The 24,439-nt window shown below is 34.0% G+C and overlaps 1 protein-coding gene across 3 annotated transcripts; it reads left to right on the top strand.

The window, feature by feature from the left end:
* The first annotated feature begins 7,163 nt into the window (after positions 1-7,163).
* LOC112703276 (probable pre-mRNA-splicing factor ATP-dependent RNA helicase DEAH2) lies at positions 7,164-11,953 on the top strand. Of its 3 annotated transcripts, none has more exons than XM_025754656.3 (7): positions 7,164-8,061; positions 8,586-8,788; positions 8,915-9,999; positions 10,408-10,533; positions 10,623-10,861; positions 10,987-11,105; positions 11,431-11,953. In XM_025754656.3, exons 1-7 carry the CDS (start codon positions 7,783-7,785, stop codon positions 11,555-11,557), a joined length of 2,178 nt encoding a protein of 725 aa, XP_025610441.1. In that variant the 5' UTR covers positions 7,164-7,782; the 3' UTR covers positions 11,558-11,953. The 3 variants fall into 3 exon arrangements, 1 of the variants encoding a protein (XP_025610441.1); XR_011864075.1 differs by having other exon boundaries at positions 7,239-8,061; positions 10,297-10,533; XR_011864074.1 differs by having other exon boundaries at positions 7,247-8,061; positions 10,307-10,533.
* Positions 11,954-24,439: the final 12,486 nt, after the last annotated feature.

Below are 24,439 nucleotides of genomic sequence, written 5' to 3'. Positions count from 1 at the left end.
AATCATAGAAAGAGAATAATGCACACAAGAAGGAAAATAAGTGGTTATAAGATGTAACCACACCATTAGGCTCAAAACTCACTTGCTTGTGTTCTTAGCTCAAAAACATGATCCACAAGATATATAATTCAAGCAAGTTTAATGAAAAGTTTTCACTCAAATCAATTGGTGCCCTATAGATAGAAATCCTTGAAAAATTTCATTATTTTGACTAAGCTTATTGTGTATACATATGCAAAAATTAAGAAAATGCAAGTAAAAATCCTAAAATCTTAAAATGAAATGCAAAAGTGTTGGGATTAGAAATTCGTCACCCAAAATCGCCGATCGGTCGGACGACCTCCCCACACTTAAAAGTTTGCACCGTCCTCAATGCACTCAAAGATGATTAAGGGGGTACAGCGACTCTCCGAATTGCTACGTGTTCTTAGTCTTGCTTCCGTCATTGCTTGTGGTGCATCATTTGTGAAAAACAAAAATATAACACCATAAGATGAGAATATATAAAAACAAGGAAGCACACATTGTTGGAGTGAGGTAAATCACTATAATTGAGTGAGTGAATTAGTGTGACATTAAGAAATATTAGGTGTGTGAATTCTAAATTGCGCGGTTTAGAACACACATTAGCATAAAAGTCATGTCACAAAAGAAGCATGCACTTCACTTATTCTAGTGTGCTTGAGATGCTTTAAGTAAACTTGTAAGGTAAAACAAGCATTAAAGAAGCATGGAAGCATTCAAGCTAAACATATATGGATGCATATGATCACAAACACAATGCATTAAGGTAAATGCACAACATCATCCATCAAGAGGTTGCCTAATCGAGGAAAAAGATTCAAATCACATGATGGCTAGCTACAACATGCAATTCAAAAGAGTTACAAGCTCGAAGGCAATTCTCATCACTTGGTATTCTTAAAAGGTAAGCATGAAAAACTCAAAACCAAGTAGCAAAATATAACCTCGATAATAGAGTCCAACAAAGATTATAGACATAATGATGTTAAGATAACATCCCCTTTTTAATACTCAGCAGCAAGTAATGGTAAACAAGAATAACAATCCAACACTTATAATGAAAAAGCGAAAATAGAATGAAAACTAACTAAAACTAACTAACTAACTGATTAACTAACTAACTAATTAACTAACTAACTAACTAATTAACTAACTAAAATAAATGGTTATCAATGGTGTTTGGAAGTGTTGGATGAGGGGTAGAAGAAGGGAAGAAGAAAGGAAAAGGAAAGAAATGGAAAGAGGAGAATGAAAGAAATGTGGTGAAGGAAGGAAATCCGCGCGTACGCGTGCATGGCGCGCGCGCGCGGATGGTTTATTTCGAGAGTGGTGCGTACGCGTCATGTGCGCGTGCGCGCGTGTGGGGTTGTGCCAAAGGCACAACTTTGGCGTGGCGTAGGCATAACTCTCTGGAAAATGTATGGAATGTGGAACTTCTCAATCCACGCATACGCACGCATGGCGCGCGCGCGTGGATGGTCGAAAATGCTTGATGCATGCGTACGCGTACAGTGCGCGTACGCGTGGATGGTACTTTGTTTTTCAAAAATTTTTGCCATGTTTTTTTGCACCAATCCAAGCATTCCAAACCTCCAAACAGCTACCAAAACAACATAAAACCTTATTTAACATACTAAACTATCAAATATACTCAACTAACTAAAAAAAACATGAAATTAGACTAATTCTACTAAATATTTATAAAAGAGAAAATGAAAAGATTTTACCATGGTAGGGTGTCTCCCACCTAGCACTTTTATTTATTGTCCTTAAGTTGGACTTATGGGGAGCTCCTCTCAAGGTGGCTTGTGCTTGAATTCATCTTGGAACTCCCACCAATGCTTGGTTCTCCATTGTGCCCCAAGATTCTTCATGAATTGAGCTAAGTCTTGATGGAGTTCTTCACAAGCTTGGGGCTCCCAAAGTAGATCCTCTTCTTGTGATCCAGGGTCCCACACTTTATTTTCACACCCTTCTTGAAATTGATCATCATTATTAGTCCATCCGGGTGGTGAATAAGGTGAATTCTCTATATAGTGGCCAACAATCCTCCTAGACCCATCTATTTGAGCATTATTCCCACCTTTGTATTCAACTCTTGAAGTATCAACCAAAATGAGCCTTGATTTGCAACGCCAACCACGAAACATCTTTTGCTTACGCTTCATCCCACAAAGCATCCTAAGTTGACCATCCGTTTCAAGCAAGCCATACTCAAGTGGGACAATAAAGCTAATAGAAATGAATTTTACCCACTCAAGTGAAGGAATAGATGACAACCTAGGCAAAGATGCTCCCAAAGATCTTGACAAAGCGTATTCCACTCCCATCTTTATATTTCTAAGGATTTCCACCTCTTCACAAGATTTCTCTAATTCAATCCTTTGTTCATTAATACTATCTAAGCCTTTTCCCTTAATCAAACTATAATTGGGAGGGTGAAAGAAGTTTACCTCCACAATATTTTCAAATGCACCGGGAGAAGGTTCTTCAAGTTCAAAGGATTCTCCACCACTAGGACTTGATGCTTGCTCTTCATTGCCATGGAAACTCAATTCTTGCTCTATCCCATCCAAGTCTTCATATGGAATATGCCTTGGAAGGTGTGCACTTTCCTCCCTAGCATCAATTTCAATCATCTTGGAGGGGTTTTCTTCAACTCTATGTTCCCATGGAGGTTCCGCATCTCCTAAGTCTTCTACCACTTCTTCCGTGTCTTCAACAATTAAAGCTTCCTCCAATTGTTCCAATACAAAGCAACTTCTTTCATTTCCCACCGGAGTTTCCAATCTCTCCTTCATGCTATGTTCTTCATTCGATTCTCCACATGTAGCCATGGGAGTTCCTTGAGTGTTCAAGCATTGGGATGCTAATTGATTTGTTACCGCATCCAAGGCGGCCATGAAATTTTGCACATCCTTTTCCATCTCTTCCTACCCTTGAACAAGAACACCAAGGGTTTCATCCATTAGAGATTGGGGTGGGTGGAAGGGTTCATCATTTTGGAAGAATGGTTCATAGTAGGAAGGTGGTTCTTCTTGGTAGAGTTGTGGTGGTTCAATGTTTTCCATTCTTTCCACTTGTTGCACAACACACTCCATGGTTGCCTGAAATCGATCCAATGCTTCTTTGAGATGATCCCTTGACTCTTGTTCCTCTTGGATAATATGATTAGGATCATGCGGCTCTTGGTTCAATGGATATGAGTATTCTTCCATGGGAGGTTGTGGTGGAGAGTAGTATTCATCTTGTGGTTGAAAATTTTCATATATTGGAGGTGGTTCATCTTGGTAATAATGTGGAGGAGGTGGCTCTTGAAAATATTGATGTTGGAATGGTGGTGGCTCTATATGTGGTTCATATGGTTCATATGGTTGTTGGTAGGATGGGTATGTATTAGGGTCATATGAAGGTGATTGGTAAGAAGGGGCTTTGGCTTGTGAGTATGGTTGAGAGTTATGTTGAGGATATGGTTCATAGGCATATAGTGGTGGTTCTTGAAAGTCACAAGGTGATTCACCATAGCCATTGGATTGATATGCATCATAGAATAGCTCTTCTTCATAGTGCATTGGTGGGGGTTGTTGCCATGAGGATTGATCATATGCATATGGCTCCTCCCACCTTTGATTGTCCCATCCTTGATACACATCCTCATTGAAGTTCTCATCTCCTACAACATAGTTGTAATCACACTCATAGCCAAAGTGAGAATTCATGATAGTAAGAGAGGGCAAAAACAAAAAATAGGAACAAATAAAGAGAACAAACTAGAAAGTAACAAAGAAGCAAAAAGCAAACATATTCACAATATTCACATATATACAATAACCAATAACACAACACCATTGCAATTCCCCGGCAACGGCGCCATTTTGATGATTGGATTTTTGACGGTTTAGAATTTCACAAATGAATTCTCGTTGCAAGTATAGTTTCTAAACCAATCACTAATCCTTTCATACAAAAAGTTGTTTGTCACTAAAACAAACCCCTAAAATTTAGAAACCGAAGTATTCAAACCTCGGGTCGTTCTCCCTAGGAATTACAATAAAGTGTCTTGTTATTGGTTATGAGTTATTTTGGGGTTTTTTGAGATTTTAGACAAGAAGTAGAAATGGCAAAGAAAATAAACTAACAACTAACAAAGCTCTTGGCAAGATATGAGAATTAGAAGTCCTATCCTAGTTATCCTCCTCAATTGTGATGACAAATTGTCCATTACTCCCACTTAGTTAACCTCTAACCATGGAGGAAAGTCAAGTGGATGAATCAATTTGATTCCTCAAGTCCTAATCAACTCCTAAAGGAAAGACTAGCTTTAGAGGCATTCAAATCAATTAGCAACTTCTAATTATCAATCAACAAAGGAATTAGATAACTCAAGAGTCACTAATTACTCTTCCAAAGCCAAGAGGAACAAAAGCTACACTAAAACCAAACCAAGCATTTCATCAAACACTTGGAAGGCACAAAAGAAAAGCATAGTAAATTGATAACAAGAATGAAATCTAACAACAACTAATTGCAAAGAATTAACAACAACAAATCAAATGAACACAATTATTATGAATTACCTCTAATTGAATTGAAAGAGAATAGAAAGAACAAAAGTAGATCTACAACAAAACATAGAAACAACATAAAGGAAATTACAACAAAAGAATAGAAGAAGAATAAATCTAACAACAAGGAATTGAAGAGTAGAAGTAGAGGAATGAATGAATGAGAATCTAGATCTAAGAACTAACCTAATCCTAATCCTAATCCTAATTTTAGAGAGAGGTGAGAGCTTCTCTCTCTAGAAACTACTTCTAAAACTAAACTATGACTGATGGTAACTAACTTCCTCATCCCTCTTCAATCCTTGGCTTAAATAGCATCAAAAATGAGTTGGATTGGGCCCACAAGGCTTCTAAATCGCTGGCCACGAGTTGCATTAAGTGGATCATGTGCCACCATCAGCGCGTCCGCATACCGTGCGCGTGCGCGCCCCTATGCGCGATGCAACTATGGCAAATCTTATATCATTTCGAAGCCCCAGATGTTAGCTTTCCAACCCAACTGGAACTGCGTCATTTGAACCTCTGTAGCTCAAGTTATGGTCGATTAAGTGCGAAGAGGTCGGCTTGACAGCTTTTGCGATTCCTTTATTTCTTCTTGAGTTCTCCATTTCTACATGCTTTTCCTTCATTCCCTTGGTCCAATCCTTGCCTCTTAAATCTGAAATCACTTAGCAAACATATCAAGGCATCTAATGGAATCAAGGAGAATTAGATTTAGCTATTTTAAGTCCTAAAAAGCATGTTTTCACTCTTAAGCACAATTAAAGGAGAAGTTATAAAACCATGTTATTTCAATGGATAAATGTGGGTAAAAAGTCATAAAATCCCTTAAATCAAGCACAAGATAAACCCTACAAATGGGGTTTATCACAACTTCCAAATTGGCTTTTCCTGAAAGTTCTTCAGCTATCGACATAACTCCACCACATACCTTGCATCTCAACACCAACCAATGCCCGTGTGTAATTTGTGGACCCGATTGCCACAACTTATCCTTATCCATGGCAGTGCGGCAATACTATGAGGATACTTCTTGTCTTCTAGAGAATATCATCTTCTCTCATAGAGAGAGCAACCAGAGATCTTCTTCTTCAACGTCTTGTGCAAACCTGATTGTATCAACACATCCTTGACTTGTATTTGCCACAAGCCAAAATTGATTCTTCCATCAAATTTCTCTATTTCAAGCTTCACAGCACTTGAATATCTTGACATTGTTGCAACCGTATACTGGAATAGTATAACTCAACTGTAGACCGTGCACTAAGAAGGGTCCCCAGGAAAGAGAGGTGGATCACAATGGACACACTTAAATTCCAAGTCTTTCCTTAGCCAGAACATTTCCAAACTGCACTCTTACAATGTCCAACAACAACAACAGCAACCAAAAATCAACCTCAAGTTACAGGACAAAATTCTTTTCTGATGTGGAAGGTCAGACTAGGCTGTAACCACAGAGCATGCTAAGAATAAATTCCACGGCCGTTGCCAAATGACAACCAGAGAATATCACTATGTGAAAATTGTTACAACACATAGACTTCTTTTTCTCTAACACCGGCACCCCAGTACACCTACACTCTCAAAGCAATTATTTAACTACACCTCACAACACTCTCTAATCAAAGAGTATAGAGGAAAAGAAAAGTCAGATACAAGCTTTAAGTGTTTTTGACTAATGCAAAAAAATATGGAGAACTTAGCCTCATATTTATAGCCTAGGCCACCCACTCCATTTGCTATCCTAAGTAATGTGGGACTAATTCAACCAAATCCTATCAAGTATTACATGTCTAAAATTTACTAATTTAAATAAATTAACTTGATGTAAGTCATAATATTAAAGTGTTGCAACTAATATCATACAAGTCAAATTAATAAAGTGATGTAACTAAAATGATTTAAGTCAAAATATCCAAGTTATTTAAGTTATTAACGGATCTTATTTAATGTAAATTAAAATATAATCAAATAAAAATATTAATTTAATAGTCTTTTAAATAATTAAATAAAAATATCCTGAATGTCATTGTTACCTACTCTACGGTCTAAATATATAAATCAATTTAACAATCTTCTAAATAATTTTACGTAAATCTAACTAAACAATAAAATAATTCCTACTCGATAAAAAAAGATAAAAATACCAAGTTACCAACTTCAAAACTCAATGGTCTGACTCTGTGTCCCGTCTCATTTAATCTATTAATGTCTCCCAAATGCACTATGACAATCTACCATAATGCTTTTAAGAGTTGAAGAAAAATGCTCAAAATATGCAAGAATTTTTAGAAAAATTTTCAAATGCAAAAGAGATCTCGTATGCACGCTTCATATAAACGCCCTCCATTCATATTTTAAGTGCTGAGGATACAAGAAATTGTGCACAACTCCTGTGTTCATTTTTTAAAAATATCTCGGATACATCCGAGATCAATTCAACTAAGTTCTCTATTTATTTTGGATGGTCAGATATACATTGCAGGAAATGATAAACACAGTACACATTACACATAATCGTAAATAAAACATTTATTTAATTTATATAAAAAATACTTTTATGATACCAAAAGAGGGGGAAAAAAAGAAAAACGATTCCCTACGAAATTAGTTCTTTTTTCTGGGTAGTAACAAATAGAACTTAACGTTTTCTTTTGTTTTTTTTTTTTTTTTTTTTTTTTGACGAGAACTTATCGGAGGGTTTGGAAAAATAGAGGGCTGGCTTCGATTCATCAAGCCCAAGACTCCATGAGTCCATAACCCATTCCATCAAAATCTAAACAACCTCGAAGTTTAATGACCGAAAAGGAACCCTCGAAGCTTCGATTGAGATTGATAGGTTTATTCTTGACCAAAAATAATAATTTCAGTTGCTGTGATTTCTAATTTTAATTTCTTTTTTTTTTCTTTTTCCCCCTCACTTTCCCCATAACAGAAACAAAATAAAAAGAACAACCACCTTGAAACCCTAATTCTTTTTCCCTGCACCGAAGAGGGGGCAAAAGGCCAAGAACACTCTAGTAGAGGGCTCTCTAGCAGGGTATCCCGTTTCAACTTTCAAGAGCCTTCGTTTCGGCTCCCAAATCAACCATTTTCACTACTTACTACTATTGTTGTTATTATTATTATTCCGTAACTCGTGATAGCTGCTGAAGAGATTATACACCTTGTTTTTGAGAGGATTAGGGTTTTGATGGGTACGGAGAGGAAGAGGAAGGTGAGCCTGTTCGACGTGGTTGATGACGGTGCCGTTAAGATGGCGAAACCGAACGGCGGCGCCGCCAACGTCGTCGGAGGAAACAGCCTCATAAACCGGTGGAATGGGAGGGCTTACTCGCAGAGGTACTATGAGATCTTGGAGAAGAGGAAGACGCTTCCAGTATGGCACCAGAAGGAGGAGTTCCTGCAGGCGTTGAAGAATAATCAGACACTCATCCTCGTTGGTGAAACTGGCAGTGGTAAAACCACCCAGGTTTGTTGCTTTCTCTTGATTTTCAATGTTTACATATATAATATATATTGTAGTTGAGGAAATAAAAGCAAAATGATTGGTTAAGCATATAATTTAGTAATAAATAATTAGTACTTAACATTAAAATCCTGTTTGAGCGCCTTGTATAATATTTAAGCATTACTATGTAGTCATTACGAACTTAAATCTTAGGGGGCAAAACTAAGTTAGGATTTAAGAGGCATTAGGATTTTTGAAGATTGCATCTATGGCACGTTTGGAAGTATTGCTTCTTTGACGGACGGTGACTATTTGGAAGTATTGGTGATTCCTAAGTTATTATTAGGCTATTAGCAATTGCAGGCGCTATATGGAGCAACTGTTTAGCGAGTTTTCATGATATGCTATGAAATTGGGTAAAGGTTTGAAAAATATAACTGAACAAAATTTGACAAGGTGCAATTACTAAAAGCATTATTACATTACTTGTTGGCATGAGTTTTTTCTTTTTATTTTATTTTATTTTGTTTTGTTCTGGCTTGCAGATCCCCCAGTTTGTTTTGGAGGCTGTTGATATAGAAAGCCCTGATAAACGCAGAAAGATGATGGTTGCATGCACACAGCCACGTAGGGTGGCTGCAATGTCTGTCTCCCGGCGTGTGGCGGAAGAGATGGATGTGAATATTGGAGAAGAGGTTGGTTACAGCATCAGATTCGAAGATTGCAGTAGCGCAAGAACCGTTTTGAAGTATGTTGTATTTATATCTAGGAAATTATTGTTCTTCTTCATATGAATATAAAGTTTTTTTAATCATGCTGCTATTTTTGTTACTTGTGTAGTCTAAAAGTTTATGCCTTTTTGTTACCCTTACAGGTATCTCACAGATGGTATGCTTCTGAGGGAGGCAATGGCTGATCCACTTTTGGAACGATATAAAGTAATTGTTCTTGATGAAGCACACGAAAGGACCTTGGCCACAGATGTGCTATTTGGCCTTCTAAAGGAAGTGCTTAAAAATAGACCTGACTTGAAGTTGGTCGTGATGAGTGCGACTCTTGAAGCTGAAAAGTTTCAGGGATATTTTAATGGCGCTCCACTTATGAAAGTTCCTGGAAGGTTACATCCAGTGGAGATTTTCTATACCCAGGAACCTGAAAGGGACTACTTGGAGGCTGCTATTAGGACGGTGGTGCAGATACACATGTGTGAACCTCCTGGAGATATACTTGTCTTCCTTACCGGTGAGGAAGAAATAGAGGACGCATGCCGCAAAATTACGAAAGAAGTTTCAAATATGGGAGATCAGGTGGGCCCTGTGAAAGTGGTTCCACTGTATTCTACTCTTCCGCCAGCAATGCAGCAGAAGATTTTTGAGCCAGCTCCTCCTCCAGTAAATGAGGGTGGGCCCCCTGGAAGGAAGATTGTGGTGTCAACAAACATAGCTGAAACATCACTAACAATAGATGGTATAGTCTATGTAATTGACCCTGGCTTTGCTAAGCAGAAGGTTTATAACCCTCGCATCCGTGTTGAGTCTCTCTTGGTATCTCCAATATCGAAGGCTAGTGCACACCAGAGGTCTGGGCGTGCTGGAAGAACTCAACCAGGGAAATGTTTTAGACTTTATACTGAGAAAAGTTTCCATAATGATCTTCAGCCACAAACATATCCTGAAATTTTGAGATCGAATCTTGCCAACACAGTTCTCACCTTGAAGAAACTTGGCATAGATGATTTAGTGCATTTTGATTTCATGGACCCTCCTGCTCCAGAGACCTTAATGCGGGCACTGGAAGTGTTAAATTACTTGGGTGCACTGGATGATGATGGTAACTTAACAAAGCTGGGTGAGATTATGAGTGAATTTCCATTGGACCCACAGATGTCAAAGATGCTCGTTGTCAGTCCAGAATTCAACTGTTCAAATGAGATACTGTCAGTTTCTGCCATGCTATCAGGTATTGTTTTTATATTAACATATACTTCTAATTTCATGTCTGTCCAGAGTCTCCCGCATAATGTTAAAGGGAATGTAGCTGCGTTGGGCTCCATTATGAAATGGACGCCCAGCATTCATGTACATTGATAATATTGTGCATATGATGGGGATGTTTGACCGCTTACGTGTGTGCTTAGTTTGCACATGAAAGCTGTCGGTAGTGTGTCCTGTTAGGTAGCCATCAGCAACTGTCTTCTCTGGGTTCCATGCCCCCGGTTGGCATGCTCCATAGGATTCTAAGTAAGTGCTGATGCAGATAGTTGCAGTTTCTCAGTATTCTCTCATGAAGAAAATCGTGTGGTCTCGCCTCTATGCATCTGCTGACCTTCCGTGGGCCTCCTCTGTGATAATCAATTTCTTTCTTTAGTACCCAATTGCTTTGTCCGGCCTAGAGAGGCACAGAAAGCTGCTGATGAAGCGAAAGCTAGATTTGGGCACATTGATGGAGATCATCTCACGCTATTGAATGTATATCATGCCTACAAACAAAACAGTAAGTGCTATATGTGCTAGCTTTCTGTTTCGTTTTCAATTTCTTGCTTGTTACATGCTCTGATGTGATAACTGAAATTGGCTTTTCAGATGAGGATCCTTCTTGGTGCTATGATAATTTCGTTAATCATAGGGCACTGAAAGCAGCCGACAACGTTAGACAACAGCTAGTCCGTATCATGGCCAGGTTTAACCTGAAGTTATGCAGCACTGATTTCAATAGTCGGGACTACTACGTCAACATCAGAAAGGCTATGCTGGCGGGATATTTTATGCAGGTAGCTCATCTGGAGCGAACTGGACACTACTTGACTGTGAAAGACAACCAGGTTTGGAAAGACGACCTGCTATTTTTCCATTTACTTTTTTCTTTCACCATCTTAAATTGTGTCTTCAAAATAGCTAGAAGTACCTTGGTGGATTGTACTCATTACATAACTTGTTCTTGTTGTAGGTGGTTCACTTGCACCCATCAAATTGTCTGGATCACAAACCTGAATGGGTCATCTATAATGAGTTTGTTCTTACAAGTCGGAATTTTATTAGAACTGTTACAGACATACGTGGTGAATGGTAAGAATTTTCCTGTCTCTGAATTTTATTCTTGTACTGCCATTTCATCTTTTATTTTTGGGAAAGAGAAGGGGGGGTTTGTTATCTTAGATAAAAATCCTAATTTGCAGAATAGTTTTTCTATTAATTACATGAACTAACATTCTTTCATAAGTCGGAATTTCAAGGTTTTGAATTATGAAGCTGACAAAGATAGTTGCAGTTTGTTTTTCTAAATTGGAACTAAGAATTTGGTTTGTCCTGTATGGTGTTTTGACCTTCCAGTTACACTATGTTTGATGTCATTGACATGTACTTAACCCGACGATGGATTGCTATCTGACAGGTTAGTTGATGTAGCTCCACATTATTATGATTTGTCAAATTTTCCTCAATGCGAAGCGAAGCGTGTTCTCGAGAGGCTTTACAAGAAACGAGAGAAAGAAAGAGATGAAGCCAGGAGTAGGAAATGAAGTCCTATCCCATCCACACCGTTTTAACCATGGATTTGGATTTTTTGTCTCCTTCAATTTGACATCGATTTCATTGTGCAAAAGTTGGCGAATACTACTGAGGAATGAAATTATTGTCATTATCACATTCACGAGTTAGAAGTTGAAGAATTGCCCAAGTTCCTTGTATTATTTATTTGCTAGAGTAGTAATATGTATTCGTCGTGTTTGTTTTGTTTGTACCCTGAGCAGTATTTTGAAATTTGCAATTTTTGTTCTTTTTGGATGTTAGATTCCGATAAAGGTCGAATTCGGATGCGATGCCAATGCCCTGCATAATGGTACTCATATTATAGTAAGTACAGAAAAAGCAAGTAGATCCAAAGGTACCATTTCAAATGGCCATTTTTATTTGAATGTTTCCCTTCTAGCACGTAGGTTCGTTCTTTCGTCTTTTATCAGGTTTTGATATTCCGATTGTTTAGCCATCCAAAATGCTTTTGGTACTAGAACCAAAAGTGAGTAGAGTCTGCTTAAGTTATCTTTAACTTTATCAGTAGTTTCATAAATTATAAATTGAGCTTGTAAGATGAGCACGAGTTGAAAACATTAGTTCATGTTTCCTGTTGAATATTATGGTGCTTTCAAGATGTCTGGAGTTTTAGCTGTCCGAGAATGTTTTAGTTAAAAAAATTTGCTAAGATAGCTATTATACCTCTATTAATCGTGCTAAACTATTTGAGCTACTTTTCAAACTAAATTTAACATAAATCCATAGATCTAGTTTAACCAGTCTAATTTGATAAGTACAATCAGAGGATTAACTGAAAATTTGCATTTAGTAAATTGTTTGAAGAACAGATATTGCCAATGATACAAAGAAAAGGGAAATGAATTGGATAAACATTTTGTACAAAAATCAAAGCAGAATGCTTTAATTGACCCGTGGAGAAGTGAAAGGAAAAAAAAATGTTTTCCACCCTTCCATTCTCTTTTCTCAGAAAGATACGAAGAGAGAGAATATAGTAAGAAAACACATTATTCACCATCCTCTTCTGACTCAAATTTGTGATCCATCCTCCGATTAAGATTTCATTATGATAAAAAAAAAATAATCTAATTCTCTTTTACGCAATCATATCAATTTCTTTAGAAGAAAATTCGATAAAATTTTACTCTCCTCGTATTTTTCTTGTATTGTTCGAGTGAGAAGAAGTTTAGCTTCGGTTTAGAAATTTTAAATCTCGAGATTTTATGGTGTTAAAGGTGAGAAGAATTTCTTCCTCCCATTTTTTCTTTTTTCTTTTTTTTTTATGGTGAGATTATACTTACGCTTTAATTTGGTCTTTTAAAAAATTTAATTTATTCAATTTGGTCCTCTAACTTGGTATCTGTGACTCATTTTACTCCCTGGCTCTGTTTCCGTCAAAGAATTGTTAACGCTGTGCTGTAACAGACTACGACTACCAAATTAAATTCTCTAACGGCTACCTGAGGTGGCAATTAAAATTAGAATTACGGTTTTAGATGATTTGTAGGAAGCAAATTGAGATAAAACAAACGTTATAATTGTTACGTCAAATAGCTGTTAACATAAATATTAAAAGTTATGGCCCACGACAAGCTAATCCACTATTTATGAGCTTATTCAGACCAATATGTTGGCCCAATATAACTAAGAAGTGTCCAAAGAAAGACGGGTTAACTTATCCGACTTGCTCAGAAAATGAGTACCACACAACCTGTGGCGGATCCTACTTGGAGAATAAGTCATTGTTTCCCACCACTATCCCAAGTATTAGCTAAGATCATTAATACCTCAACATGGAACATATTTCTAAATAATAAAGGAAGAAATCACCCACTACTCATACATGGAAGATTCAGGAGTGATGAACGAGACATCACTCTCATATATAAATACTCCTATTAAACCATGTATTTTTCTAATTTACTTAAATATGTGTAAAACTCTTACTAACTTAAGTATCAGAAATCTTTGCAGGAACCCTCACCACTATTTCGAAGCTGATGTGAAGGCTCCCTCAGCACCCTCATCGCTACCTCCAACATCTTTTACCAAGTCCAAATCACTTAACAGTCTGTTTTAGGCATGCTTCATAACAAGAGTCTAGTGTGGCAGCTATCAGCTGTCAACCCATCTCAGTATGTCATTAATGGTTCAATGCCAAAAAAATAGTGTGAAAAATATTTTTAAATCATATGTTAATAAAACAATGTTGTCGTTTTGTAATTAAAAATATTTAAAAAATTAGAACCAGTCAAAACGTCATTGACGTATTACAGTAAAAGTGAAAAAGGTAATGACATTTGTGAAAACATCAGTGATGTTTTGTCTTTGTAGAAATTAAAAAAAATATATAAAACAAAATAAAAAGAATGATAGTGTTAGTGCTTAAACACGTTTAGAAGAAGGACAGTGTTGTTCTGCATTTTGAGAATGAGAAAGATCTTGGTAGGGGTGGCAACGGGGCGGGTAGGGGCGGGTTTTTGCTCTACCCGACCCCGTCCCGCCGTACAACAACCCGCATAGAACCCGCCTCACTTCTATCTGCGGGTAGTAAAACGTTGAACCCTAACCCGTCCCTGTGGGTATCCGCCTCTGCGAGTACCTGCCCCGTCCCTACCCGCCCTTATAATTATTAAAATCCAATAAATAAAATTAAATTTAAAAATTTATATAACTATCATGACATACATAACATAAATTAAAGTAAAAATTTAAATGTGATACAATATTATTAATCATTTACTAATTATTTTACATATATTATACATATTATAAATTAAAATTATATATATAGTGGGGCGGGTAGGGGCAGGTATTACCTAAACCTGACCTGCCCCACCCCTCCCAAGAACCCGCTCCGCTAAAAACACGTCCTGGTGCGGGGCGGGTAATTACTCGCTCCAAGCGGGTAATTACTCGCTCCAAGCGGGTATGGGCGATGTGGGTACCCACAGGTTCGAGTGGTATTGCCATCCCTAGGTCTTGGTTTACATTTTGAGTGAGGAATTTTTTATTTTTTTTTATTTTTTGAGTGGGTTACTGTATAAAATGGAAGATTATATTAGTTTAAAAATATACTATAATTGTCAAATTTTGCCTGATACATGTGAGGGTGTGAACTTTTATATTAGGATCCATGTGTTATTGTTATTCCTCTTGTAATAACATATGAAGTATTTAAGAATGTACTTCTCAAAGTGTAGGTCATTAAGCATTGAACAGAATGACAAATATCATGTATAAACAACGTGTGTTAGTATTTGGTGGTTTCGTTCAATTTCAAATAATGCATATGGTTGATGAAGCAAGTATGTAAGGAATATTTTCGATCTACCATCAAACTAGAGCACAAGCCTCAATTGTCGAGTTATATGTTGAGTTCGAGAAAATCGTTGACATTGATTTTTCAAAACCCAACGTAGACTGGACGAGTTATAATACTAAAAGCGATAAAGAGTTTGAAGGCAATTATCAAATTGTTGGCTCAACTAAAGATGGTGATGAAGATAATGATATAATGGTTGAGGGAGATGTGACAAATAACGCAAATGCACTAGCAGGCCAGGATCCATCTGATGAGCCATCTTTCATGCATACTTTGAATTTTGATGCCATGCATATGATGGATTACCATGTGTTCATAACACGCAGCGGAAGAAAAGAAAGTAATCCTAAAAAATCTATTTTGTGCTTAAACTTTATTCTAATAATATATAGATCAGTAAATCAGATCTAAATACCTGTATGTACGCTAGTAAAAATAACTTTCTCCTTCGATGGTACGAAGGCGCTATACGTATCCACTCCGAGACCAACCTTTACTGTCAACTCCTTGACCAATGGACATCTGATCTAAATTGAGAAATCTCTTGCAACTCTTTGCATGCCATAAAATTCTTCTCCAAGAATTAGGCTCACATACATTTATGTGTGTAGAGATAAAGGAATAAAACTCTTGTTATTCTCTCGTGTCTTTCCTGTACTCTTGACGTACATATATATAGCACAAGATTTGTTACTAATTTTAAATTTGATTCTCAATTCAAATTTAAATCATATCTTGAAATTTTAAATCTGAATCATTCAAATTTTATGAGTCATACAATAACAATTTAAAACATAATCGATTTGGATCTCATCCAAATTTATAATTTAAATTCAGAAATAGAATAACTAATTATTCTCAAATCTCATTTAATATTCTCAATTATCATATTATTATTATATTCTTGGTGCTAGCAAAAAATATAATAATATTTCATCTGAATTAAAATAATTATTTATTTGATCAAATCAAAATAATAATTAAATAATTCTACAGCAAAGATTAGAACACTCGTTAGTGTGTGACCCCATAAGTTCAATACTAAACAGGTAGTAAATTAGTCATACTAAATTTACTAATTAAGGTTGGCGTCTAGCAACACTCCTCAACTACCCGATAGTATGAAGTAATATAATTTTTACTAAGAACCTTAGAAGAACAAAGTAATTCCTTCCATCTTTTCAGCTCTTGGTTAACACTTAGAGTATGGTTTAATTGTCAAACTCTAACTTGTTACCATTATTATAATGAACTGTGAATGACCTAAGAAACTCATTTCTTCATTCAATCAATCCCCTTGGCCAAGGTTTTATTCATCTCAGTCATTATAATCATAGAGCTCAAACTCTTTATCAAGAGTTGACAGATTCCTTATTGACTAATCATTAATTTTACAAGTATTTAAATCATACGCAATATCCATTCAACTAGCACCCTAGGGTATTAGGTGTCCGGAATCAAAGTATAATAAATACGTTGTTAATTACAATGATAGTCGCAGGTCAAAGGAAACTCTATTACTATGTTCATCTTGAGAATATCCTATTGACAAATATGCGGTAATTATAACCATTAGGAATTCTCAGAGTGAGCCAGTTCAATGGTCATATCCCTATATGCACCATCTATATATATAATTTAATAAATGAGATCTATTAATCTTCATCCAATGAAGACCATTATATATATATTGATCTTTTCGAATTATTAATGTCCTTTTTAATAATTCTATAACCAAGAACAATTTAGATTAAATTATAAAAGATTTATCTCTCAATATTGTGATCACTATCACAATGATAAATATCTAAATTTAATCAAAGACCTTATTATATTAACATTTTAATATAATAACAATAACAAATTATTTAACACGTAATTGATTGGATTATGGTCATACTACTTATTCCCAACAATCTCCCACTTGCACGAGAGCCAATAATGATAGATTGGATCTTGGGCATACTATTATCACAATAATCTCCCACTTGCACTAGAGCCAATCAATCATGTGTATAATTTTTCAATGCACGTTTGTGTTTATTAAAATTCTTTTGACCTTAAACACCTTAGCTCTCGAGAACATGTGCTTGACTTTTTGCAAAATACACCTAGTGCATAATAAATATCACGTTTTTTCAAAACATGAAATCTCCCATTACAATAGTGCATAATTTTATTTTAAGGACAATCCTTATTGAACATGATTATAAAAAATCTAAGTAACCATTAGATCTATCTTTATAGAATTATATCATTATACAAATAGGCTATTTTTTCGAAAAGTTAGTTTGTACTCACACTCTTTCTTTAAGATGGAATCCATTTTCTCAAAAGGAGTTTTACCTCTTATCATAGACACTTTGTCATAAGAAGAGTAATAAAAATAATCTCATTATTTCTTTAAAGTAACCAATAAATCTCATTTATTGGACCTAATATCAATTCTATTGTTGTGCAATCTCTTAACACATATAAGACATCCCCAAATTTTAATATTCTTGAGTTTCAGCTTATGCCTTTTCCATATCTCATATGGGTAAAAAAATTTTGATTTAGTGAGAAATTTGTTAATTTAGCAACATTATCTAAAATGTAGTCCAAATATTTAACAAACACTTATCTTCAAATAAATCAAATTCCATGTTTCTTTAAACATGATGGAGTACATAGAGTACTAGTATTTGTGTGTTGAGAATCTTATTCTCTATTCAATAGAATATCAATTAGATAATTAGAGATTTTACTTTAAGCTCTTATAATAAAAATACTCAATATCTTTATTATTGGTCAAACTAATCCTTAAGAGCAATTTTAATTGGCATCCTCAATACTAATATTGAGTTTGTCTAAAACGATCACAAACATTAATCATATTAAAAAAAATTTGTTTGTAACAAAAAAAATCTCTAAAAATGCTTGTAAGAACAATTCTCACTAAAGCCATTTGGCTAATGGTGTTCCAACTTCTAAAGTTGTTTAATTCAAAATATATGACCCAATACTCCTACTAGTTTAAATAAAATATTTGATAGTCATACTATCTTACTTTGGGCACCATACATCTTCTCAAGATGTTCAATAATAAATAGTGGGTATATACTTTTGAAATTAGAACTTATGGCTGTCCAAACAACTCATGTAAAATAATATTACAAATATTTTAAAAGTTCTGACCATTTCAAAAATAATTTTATTGGAGGATATTATTTTAATAGAATTATCATCTCCATGATAACCCTTTCATATATGAGAACAATTCTCAAATGTCAATATATTACTTTTAAGTATGTCACACAAAAGGTAGACATATTTAAAATTTAAAATATGAAAGTAAATTAAGAAATCTATATTTCTGTTAAAATTATTTAGAATCATGAATGAGTACCTTGGTTGTCAAGTTATTACTCATACCTATTCTAAATAAATATGATTAAATTGTATCACATACAATTATAATCCCAAATAATTATCTGGTTTTCAGACAATTATTTAACTGAATTATATCTTATACCCCTAGGTTGTCTAGGTTCAAGTATAAAATTAATTCTCTTTATACATCATCATATGAATAAATAAATTCTGTCTTTGAGTACAAGTCTCCTGGTTGTCAGGTTACTCATTGTAAACAAGAGATAAATTTATTTTTGGCAAACTCTTAACTTTTAGGGTTTATCTCAATTGTTAGAGAATTTCTACCAGTATTCGTGGATTAAATTTTATACTCCCAAGTTGTCTAGGTAAAATATAAAATTAAATCCCTAATACATCAAATGTATATACTGATTATTATCTTGAAAATAAAACTCCTGGTTGTCAGGCCGCTCTTTATAATCAAGAATATTAGAAAAACTAATTTCTAAAATTATAGTGTTCAAAACACATCAATCAAATCAAAATTTGATTTTTCATGTATTAACGTTTAGCCTAAAAAATTATCAAATTAAATTTGACTTTTATATATACACTTATATATATATAAGAAACAAATAAAAGATATTTTGCATCTTATTCTTTTTATTGTGATCAAAATCACAATAAATTTAATAAATAAATTGAACTAAACAAAATATTTGATTATAAATATAACTTTTATATTAAAAACTGATAATTTAATCACAATTGAATAATTAAAATAAATTAACTATTAATTTATTAGAAAACCATCTCAATGAAAATAAATACGTCACATGCTTAAAAATAATTTGAATTAATCCTATTAATTCATAAACTTTAAGAAAATAGGAATAAAAATTTAAACACAAAAAAGCCAAAGCTCTGATACCACTGAAGGATTACCATGTGTTCATAACACGCAGCGTAAGAAAAGAAGGTAATCCTAAAAGATCTATTTTGTGCTTAAACTTTATTCCAATAATATATAGATCAGTAAATCAGATCTAAATACCTGTATGTACGCTAGTAAAAATCACTTTCTCCTTCGATGGTACGAAGGCGCTATGCGTATCCACACCGAGACCAACCTTTACTGTCAACTCCTTGACCAATGGACATTTGATCTAAATTGAGAAATCTCTTGCAACTCTTTGCATGCCATAAAATTCTTCTCCAAGAATTAGGCTCACATACATTTATGTGTGTAGAGATAAAAGAATAAAACTCTTGTTATTCTCTCGTGTCTTTCCTGTACTCTTGACGTACATATATATAGTACAAGATTTGTTACTAATTTTAAATTTGATTCACAATTCAAATTTAAATCATATCTTAAAATTTCAAATCTGAATCATTCAAATTTTATGAGTCATATCATAACAATTTAAAACATAATCGATTTGGATCTCAACCAAATTTATAATTTAAATTCAGAAACAGAATAACTAATTATTCTCAAATCTCATTTAATATTCTCAATTATCATATTATTATTATATTCTTGGTGCTAGCAAAAAATATAATAATATTCCATCTGAATTAAAATAATTATTTATTTGATCAAATCAAAATAATAATTAAATAATTCTACAGAAAAGATTAGAACACTCGTTAGTGTGTGACCCCATAGGTTCAATACTAAACGAGTAGTAAATTAGTCATACTAAATTTACTAATTAAGGTTGGCGTCTAGCAACACTCCTCAACGACCCGATAGTATGAAGTAATATAATTTTTACTAAGAACCTTAGAAGAACAAAGTAATTCCTTCCATCTTTCTAGCTCTTGGTTAACACTTAGAGTATGGTTTAATTGTCAAACTCTAACTTGTTACCATTATTATAATGAACTGTGAATGACCTAAGAAACTCATTTCTTCATTCATTCAATCCCCTTGGCCAAGGTTTTATTCATCTCAGTCATTATAATCATAGAGCTCAAACTTTTTATCAAGAGTTGACGGATTCCTTATTGACTAATCATTAATTTTACAAGTATTTAAATCATACGCAATATCCATTCAACTAGCACCCTAGGGTATTAGGTGTCCGGAATCAAAGTATAATAAATACGTTGTTAATTACAATGATAGTCATAGGTCAAAGGAAACTCTATTACTATGTTCATCTTGAGAATATCCTATTGACAAATATGCGGTAATTATAACCATTAGGATTTCTCAGAGTGAGCCAGTTCAATGGGCATATCCCTATATGCACCATCTATATATATAATTTAATAAATGAGATCTATTAATCTTCATCCAATGAAGACCATTATATATATATTGATCTTTTCGAATTATTAATGTCCTTTTTAATAATTCTATGACCAAGAACAATTTAGATTAAATTATAAAAGATTTATCTCTCAATATTGTGATCACTATCACAATGATAAATCTCTAAATTTAATCAAGGACCTTATTATATTAACATTTTAATATAATAACAATGACAAATTATTTAACACGTGATTGATTGGATTATGGTCATACTACTTATTCCCAACAGCATACACCAAAGTTTTCTGAGTTTGCCAATATAGGCAATGTTGTTATGATTATTGTAAATATTATTATTATTGTGGTCGTTGATGTGTTGTTGTTGTTGTTGTTATATTAGGAAAATTTGTCATTTCGATTATATACAACGCTTTATTTAGTCTTATATTCAGTGCTTTAGTTGTTATAGAAGTATTCTTAGTCCTTTTGTTTAGTTGTATTCATAGTCATGTAGTTCAATTGTCTTAGTTGTATTAAATCATGTTATGCAGCTTTGCTAAAAGAAAAAAACTATCTTTTGTATCCACAAATGTTTAGAATGCTAATAAAACTACCCATAAAAAATGAAATCAACGTTGTACCCATGAAAAATGAGATTTGTTTGACAAAAATACCCAAACAATAAATTTTCTTTGACTCCTTTAAAAAAATACAAAAAATTTCCAAACTATTCTTTACCTCTTCCATCATCTTCAATCTCTAAAACTACTGTCCCATTTTTTGCCAGATCGTAAATTTAATCTTTAATAACCTTTCATCATCAGCATCATAACAACAATAATCACACCACCACCGCCAATACTATCATCACCATCGTCATTGGAGGGTTGCATCTGCTCTGCTTGGACGTACAGTGGCAGAGATGATGGCTCCTTGCCCTCTTTCTTTTATGGCTTCAACCCCATCAAAGCAAGAATTTTGTTGCTCCAGTTGGACATACGGTCATCGCGGAGATGATTTCTCCTTCTTCTTTGGCTTGAACCATATCAAAGAAAGAATTTTGGATTTGCAACATATTCTTCGACCTTCCTTCCTCTTTAAGTTAAAGGAGCAATTTGGCCATTATTGAATTTGGAAATTCAACTAATGGGCCAGGGAGCAGCATATTCTTATGCTTTCTGCAAATTGGGAAAATATTTTTTACTTGAAGACTTCTCTTTTTTTTCTTCGGTCACAACTAACAATGATGATAATGGTGATGGCGGTGTTGTGGTGGTTGTTATGGTGTTAAAATTGATTAAGGTGATGAAAATGAAAGATTTTTAAGATTTATAGCTTTGAGTAAAAATGGATGGTATAGTTTTAGAAATTGAAGTGAGGGGAAGAAATTAAGGGTTGTTTGGGAAATTTTGGTGGTTTTTTGAAGGAAATTTTATTGTTTGAATATTTTGTCAAACAAATCTCATCTTTCACGAGTACAGTATTAATGTAATTATTTTGTAGGTGGTTTTGTCAACATTTTAAACATTTGTGGATAAAAAAAAGTAGTTTTTTGAAAAATTTATTTCAATGTTCACATTGCGCATAGATTAAAGAACAATAAAAGTCATCTATAAAACAACATAATGCGTACAAAATTATATTGCACAAGTACACTAGATAAATTGTATAATAATTCATTTAAAATTAATTTTTTCCACGTTTTGAGCCATCTTGGAGCATCCTCTTCTATTTCGACTTATGGGTCAGGTCAACCTTAAGCTGATACTGCTTATCGTAAGCCAATTAATGGCATACATATCCAGGCCTACATAAGGAGAAACGCCAGAAGATCGTCTATGTTCTTGCAATCATACATTGATGCCCGAGATAATGAACGATACATATGTATAAGGCATGTTGAACTCCAACTATAGTTCTTAATCTTAAAAAACTGGAGAAATAACGGCAAAACTTCGAGTTCATGGTGACTTTGAATTTGTCACTGAATAATGTCGTACCACAGAGTAACATTAGGATACATTTACATATATCTAAAAACAAATTTTAGTGGCAATTTATATTTGACACTATTATTATATATTATAATGACAATAATTATTATTGCTACTAAATTATTATTTATTTTACTTTTTAGTTTTAATTTTTTTTAATTAATACTGACAATTATTTAATTGCCACTAAAATTTTATCATAATATTTTATTTAATTTCTTAAATTGCAAACCCATCGAAGAAAGAGAGAACCCTTGTCTCCAATAACCCACTCTCTGAAAATTCACTCCATCTCAACTTTTTGCACTGATAACCACCCACCATCGCCGTCACAGGCCTTGCCATCGCTGACGATCGCCGCCTATCATCCTACACGTGCATCTATCTTTCTGTTTTAATGCTCTGCCTCAAATATAGGTTAAATCTGCGCTAGATCCACTCAGATCTATGTCGCTGCTCTAGACACCGAACAGTGTTGCCGTTGCTGTTGCAGTCATTGTTACCCTCGCCATCGCAGTCACAGTCGTTGTTTCCCTCGCCGTCATAGTTGCCAACCTTTATTGCTTCCGATGTCACATTTACCCTTCATTAACTCCATCTCTTTACTTTGATCCATCTCTTTTTATTTTTATTTTACTTTTGCCTATAATTTTATTTTTGTCTCTGCGTTTGTTTGAAGTGAAAATGCACACTCTCTTTGTTCTCACTATTCAAATTGATAATGTATTTAATTGCTTCATTAGTTCAGTATAATTTCATAATTTCTCTTCATTTGTGTCTCTGCATTTGTTTAATTACTTGAATATTGTGTTTTGATTAATATAATTATTGTTTGAATTTGTGGTTTTAGATACACTACCACTATATTGTGATGTTTGAATTTGGCGTATTCATGATGATAGTTTTGTCAGTAGCATTTTTCTATGATAAGTTCAGATTATTTATCATAGACGATGATAGATAGATAGGTAAATTAAATCAATACCTGTCTAGGATACAAGATTTTTTTATTTGAGTTACTAACGTGGTTTTTTTCTTTCTTTTTAATGTCTTGTGTCAATCAATTTTGTTGTTCATAATTTGATTGCTATTTGGCCACCACTTTAATCTATGATCAAATTATTGCTCTTAATCTGCTATTGATTTTCTGGTGCCTAACTCATTGTAATATGTACAATGAGGTTTACATAGTTTTTTAAACCCTACAACATGAATTCTTCATCAGAATCATTTAAGTGCATGTACATATTTGAGATCTTCCAACTATTATTAGCTTCTAAATGTTGTTACTTGAATATAATTATTCCTTTTGTATTGCTTTTGAGTTACAATTTCTGATAATTAGCGTGGTTATTTATTGCATGTTTTATTTCATTGTTGGATCTGATGTATTTTGAGGTGTTCAGTTGGGATCAGTTGTTTATTAAGTGTTTATTTTGGTTTTATTCATCGAAGGAGCGGAATTAAATTATCATTGCTTTAGTTTTGGTATTGCATTATTACATTTGAGGTCTTAGCTTCGAATTGAGTACTTTTCATCTTTCCTGTCCTACTTCCTAATTAGATTAATACTATTCCATGCTAGATTTTTCTCAGTCCAAAGGGGCAAATTGTTTGGGACTTTTTTCCTGTTGTTTTTCCCTTTTTTTCTTGGAAAAGGAAAAAATAATACCTAGCTCATAAAAGGTTCATGCATGTTCCTTAATTCTGATTGTGTGGTTTCTTTTTTTTCTTTCCTATAGAAAAAAATAAAAAATAGTAAATAATATATTTATTTAGTCATGATTCTATATACTTTCTATGATAAATAGCTCCATAAATTTCTTTCTGCAAATTGAAAATCAGAAAATAGACATATCCTTCATTCTTTGTTCAATTAAGAGACATGATCATAACTTTCTAGGTGATATATAATATTTCATCTCGTACTGAC

This window comes from Arachis hypogaea, chromosome 7 (genome assembly GCF_003086295.3).
Source record: "Arachis hypogaea cultivar Tifrunner chromosome 7, arahy.Tifrunner.gnm2.J5K5, whole genome shotgun sequence".
Classification (NCBI taxonomy): domain Eukaryota; kingdom Viridiplantae; phylum Streptophyta; class Magnoliopsida; order Fabales; family Fabaceae; genus Arachis; species Arachis hypogaea.
Note: the sequence above shows the minus strand (reverse complement) of the source record. Positions and strands in the feature narration are given on the sequence as shown.